Source organism: Arachis ipaensis, chromosome B08 (assembly GCF_000816755.2).
Source record: "Arachis ipaensis cultivar K30076 chromosome B08, Araip1.1, whole genome shotgun sequence".
In the NCBI taxonomy this organism is placed as follows: domain Eukaryota; kingdom Viridiplantae; phylum Streptophyta; class Magnoliopsida; order Fabales; family Fabaceae; genus Arachis; species Arachis ipaensis.
The window spans coordinates 5,221,963-5,227,306 of NC_029792.2; the positions used below are offsets into that span (position 1 = coordinate 5,221,963).

Consider the following 5,344-nt stretch of genomic DNA (forward strand, 5'->3'; position numbering starts at 1 on the left):
CATGAAGTGATGATAATAAAATCATTAGTTCATATATATTACAATTGACAAGAAAGCTCTGGAAGGATCATGTCAACATATTCAAAGTACTTGTCAATTATTTGTACAACACAGTCTAGTTCCTCAGTGTTTTTAAGAGACAAAAATTGATCATTCACTAGCCCCTGCAAATATAATAGCAAAAGGGAAAAAAAAAAGTTAAAGACATACACAACCAATGAGCAAAGTGTTTTTTAACATTATTGTTCAGTTCAAATTTAATTTGTGAAATTATAAGAACTGCTACATCATAACAAGATTCAAGTAAGCGTTAAATGCCAAAAAAGTAAATATATTACATGACAAGATCGAATATCACCTCAACAAACAATGAGTTTATGTATTCTTGCAAGAGCTCTTGGAGAATTGCCATTGCCATTTATTATAATAAGCAGAAAAAAAGCCTCCTTATTACAAAAGCTTCCGTTAGAAGAGGCTATCTTTCATGAACTGCTGTTCTAATGCAGAGAAAGAGACAAACAAAAGTACATTGGCAAATAACTGAACTTAATTATTGATGAGTAGAGATAAAGTTATCTCTTTTTCAGCCATAATTTTGGCCTGAATTCTTCTACATTTAGTCATCAAAAATTTAAAAATTAACACAAATGCCAGAAATAAAATTGAATAAAATTAAGTTTTTATAATATTATAAAATTCAATAACATTGGCAAGTAATAGTATATAAACTTAAAATGGTATCCACTAAATATTATTTAATTCTTTCCGTTTTAGTGAGACAAAAAAGATTTTCTTTTTTCATTCTATAATTAGGCACTACCCAATTACAAATTATTAATAATTACTGTTTATTATTTTTGGAGAAAATATAAGTTAAATTCTCTCTACCCAATTTAGAGTAAGTCTGATTTAGTAAAATTATTTTCTTTTCTTTAATAGAAAAAAATTATTGTATATTTAGATAGATTTTTTGAAAAGAATTTCAAATATTAAAAGAACTTCTACTTTTTTAAATAATTTAGTAATCTAATAGGGATAATAGTCAAATTAGTCTCTAAAAAATAAGACATTTAAATTCATTCTTTTAAAAAAATTTTCAATCAAATTGGTCCTCTAAAGATTACAAAATAATTATATCTATAATTTAGTTACTCTACTCACAATTTTTATTAATGATTGATGATATAAAATGTTAACTGATAGTATATATACATGACACATAACATATATATTCAATTGGACGTTAACTAAATATATTTAAACAAATTTTTTAATTTAGTCACTAGGTCATATTGGAAATAAAATTTTTGTAATTAAAGAAAATGACTAAATTAATAAATTTTCATAAATATATCTAATTAGACATGCCAATGAGTTATAACTCAAATGACATAGCCTCTCCATATTCATCTAAGAAGTCACGGATTCGAGTATCTCTATCTTTGGTAAAAAAAAATCTAATTAGACATATTAGGTATTATATATATTATCAATTAATGTTGTACAGTATCAATCTTTAAAAAAAATTGTTAATAGAATAACTGAATGATATATATGATTAATTCATAATCTTTAAAAGACTAATTTAATTAAAAAAATTTTTAAAAATAAATTTTAAAAAATATTTTACCTTTTAAAAACTAATTTGAATATTAACTCTAATTTAATAACATATTTTATTTTATATTTTTAAATATTAATAACTAATTAATGCCTTAAATCAATTCGCGCTCTAACATTTTCAAATAATATGCTCCATATATTTACCCCAAAAGCCAACAGCCAGTAGAGAAGAAAATTACTTGAATTTATTTAGTTGCGACAAAATTTACATAGCTTGATACTTTGATTCCCCTTACATTAGATCTCACCTACTCCAAATGTAACTACCAATAATTACTCAACATGGATCAACTTTAACTCTACAAGCTTCTCAGGGGTCATTCCATCGCCCACTTCTCTCATAAACCCGAACCGACAACCCACCCCGCATGGTTGCGGTAAGACCTGGTGCAAACCGGGGCTCCGTGTCAGACCCAACTACCCGAATATCAAATTGCCTTATCAATGTAGCCACCAAGGATTTCATCTCTACAACTGCCAACTCTTTTCCCAAACAAATCCTAACCCCAGCCTGAAAAACCGGGTATTTAAATGGATCCTCCGGCACAAACACACCGTCATGCAACCATCTTTCGGGTTTGAATTTGAGGCAATCGGACCCCCAAACCCGCTCCATCCGACCCATTGCATACGGATGATATGTAACCCTCGTACCCATGGGTACAAATGTACCATCCGGTAACACATCATCCTCTTGCGCGAACTTGGAGTCAAACTGAACCGGCGGAAAGAGTCTCATGCTCTCGTAAATCGCAGCAGTGAGATAATGCATTCGCTGCAGCTGCTCGAAACTCGCACATTCCTGGACCGGATTGTCCAGGATCCGGTCCAATTCTTCCCGGATCAAGACCTCAACACTTGGGTTTTTGGATAACAAGAAAAAGAAACCGGTTAACGCGGCCGCAACAGTGTCGCGACCAGCCAATAGAAAACTAACGATTATGTCTCTGAGGTATTTGTTGTCGTTTTCGACAGAGCTCATGAACCTTGAGAGGAGATCCTTTCTTGTGGAGAATCCGATTTTCCTGCGCTTGTTTATTAACTCTTCTGCTAAGTTGTTTGTGATTTTGATGGCTTGCTTCAGCTTCTTCTCGGATCCAATGTTAAGTAGGCGCTTGATCTTCCATGTGATTGGTGATGATGTCATTGCACGCTCTGCCGAGAGCTTGGAGGCCGTGTCGAAAGCGGCGGCGAAGGGTGAAACAGGTAGGGATGGTTGGAGACAACCTGGGTCCACGCCGAAGGAGAATTTGCAAATGTTGTCGAACGAGAAACGTCGCAATATGTCTTGTAAATCCATCACACTATCCTGTTTCAGACATATTTTCTCTTTAACATTACTTCTGTCACTAACCGTTTCTAAAACTGAAAAATTACATGCATGCTTGGTTAAAAAGAAAATCACTAAATTTATAAACTCGATCTAATATATTGAAAAATAAAGGTAACTATTATTCCTCCAACATAATATATATGAAGTAAAAATTTAAATGCAGGTATTTTTATATAAAATTAATAATAATTAAAAATTATTAAATAATTTAGTTAAATTATTTTCAATTGTAATTAAATTGTTAATCTTAATCAAATAACTTAAAAATGGCAAACAAGCTATAATTGACAAAACAACAATAATGGATGACAAACATTACTTGGTATCAGTTAAGCGGCCATGTAAACTCCATCTTTGGCGAAAACCTTCCATGCCTTCAACTCCACTAGCAAGAATGAGGCGCCTATGCATGAAATACAAGAATATAAGAAACTGATACATCGAGAATTTCTACATTGTATTCGTAAAATCATGCATCCAATATTTATTTTGAATGCTCAATGACAGAGAAATTTTTATCCATATATAGTATTAAAATGCAACCAATAGACACTAATGATTGTAGCTTTAATACAACTATATAGAGTCTAATTTATGCAAATGCATGAAACCAAGGTCCTTAGATTGGTGACTACTCTTTAATGTACCTATCCAATGACGTAACTTCTTTCTCAAGCTGGGTAACTCTCTCCTTGGCTTCATCGAAAGGCATTGATGAGCCCAATTTCCGCTCACTTTCTTGAAGACGATTCCTAATCTCCTTGTCCTGCATTTTTTTACCCAACGAGAAAAAAGAAAGAAGATACATTAACAATTAAATGCACTTCCCAGAACTCCATCCGCAATAATGACAGTATGAGTTGGGTGTAAGATGGAAAAGAAGGATGGAAGAACAAAGAAAAATATATCTGTAATATATGGCAATCGTATCACCCTTCTTTCAGCACATTGTTTATAAAGAGCAAGCTCATCCTGGCAGAATGGTTCAATGTCATTGATTTGCAAGCCTAACAAGTTTCAAATGAAGCTTATCAAATATCCAGAAAAGACAACGTTTTAACAGGCATCTAATACTAACCGTAGGGGACAAACAACACAAACCATGAGGATTTATCAGTTGCTTGGAACTTATTTAATTTTAAGATCATTGCCCCTCCAGTTTCTTCAGACCCAATAGATATTAATAATGGAGGCAATATTGATACACATTTTAACCACACTTTAGTCCCATAAAATCGCAAGCTGATGGTCCTAAGTTACACATACTTTATAATTCTTCTTAATTACCACTGCATTCATTGCCTAAGTGCTTTATCTTCCAGTCTAAGTTACAACAAATGAAGCGAAACACAAAAAGCTTATAGACATTTAATCAAGCAAGTAACATGCAAAGAAGAAAGCTTACACAAAAACAGGTTCTTGAGGATTCCATCACACAAATCAACACCGCGGAGAACATGGGATGCGATTTCAGGTGGCACAACAGGTGACGGTGGACCCATCATCAGGTCATCGCCCACCAGAATCGTTTCTTCCATAGTTGGCTGTGAATCAACTGAAACACACATATACATGTTTATCATGAAACTCTCTCGCTATAATACATGAAAATTTGAAACTTTCCCCACGTTTATACGAAGCTAAATCGAAAATTAACAGAACACTATGAACTACTTCCGAGCTCAACCGAGTTGAATCAAAAGAAACTTCGAACACAGAAGAAATCATGAAGTGAGTGAGATGAGCTGGAATACCATCCATGGTGGCTGTATGGTGTTGGAAAATGCGAATTCTTCGGAGCTCAGAGTTAGTGAGTCGTTGGAGATGAGTGGTGCAATGTCGTCGGAGCTGTGGCTGTTACCGTCGCGTGGAGGAGCAAGAGAAATGAATGACCAGTGTACAAGAGATGGCTGCTGCGTTTGGGGTTGGGCCTTGCAAGGCCGTAATGTGGGCCCTTATAAGAAGCTATTTTTGTATTTTAGTTGATGGATTTAAAAATTAAAAAAAAAACAGAGAGAACCAAAAACTGAAAAATATAAAAATAGAAATAAAATCTTAGGCTTGGGTTTGTCGACCCAAATTCAGTTGTCTGAAAGTATGAATTATAGTTGAGACGAGAAATGTGAGTTAAACTCTAAAATGGTCTTTGAGAATGACATCGTATACTAAAATCGTCTTTGAGATTTTAATTGCACCAATTACGTTTTAGAGATTGACAAAAGTGCACCATGTTAGTCCCTAATCCGTTTCTATTAACGACGTGATGATATGTCTTGATGACGTGGAATATTAGAGACACGTGTCACTCCATAGTTTGGCCACGTGTAATGGTACGATGACGTGGTGACCAGTGACACGTGGCATGCTGATGTTGATGATTGTGCCACG

The 5,344-nt window shown here is 33.9% G+C and overlaps 2 protein-coding genes across 2 annotated transcripts; both read right to left on the bottom strand.

The window, feature by feature from the left end:
- LOC107610399 (cytochrome P450 94C1-like) lies at positions 1,787-3,722 on the bottom strand. The gene is made up of 2 exons (XM_021108678.1): positions 3,604-3,722; positions 1,787-2,932 (listed from the first exon to the last, which is right to left on the bottom strand). Exon 2 carries the CDS (start codon positions 2,921-2,923, stop codon positions 1,934-1,936), a length of 990 nt encoding a protein of 329 aa, XP_020964337.1. The 5' UTR covers positions 2,924-2,932; positions 3,604-3,722; the 3' UTR covers positions 1,787-1,933.
- On the bottom strand, positions 3,228-4,891 carry LOC107613638. Its single transcript, XM_016315733.2, has 5 exons — positions 4,711-4,891; positions 4,362-4,511; positions 3,890-3,963; positions 3,604-3,722; positions 3,228-3,359 (listed from the first exon to the last, which is right to left on the bottom strand). Exons 1-5 carry the CDS (start codon positions 4,715-4,717, stop codon positions 3,272-3,274), a joined length of 438 nt encoding a protein of 145 aa, XP_016171219.1. The 5' UTR covers positions 4,718-4,891; the 3' UTR covers positions 3,228-3,271.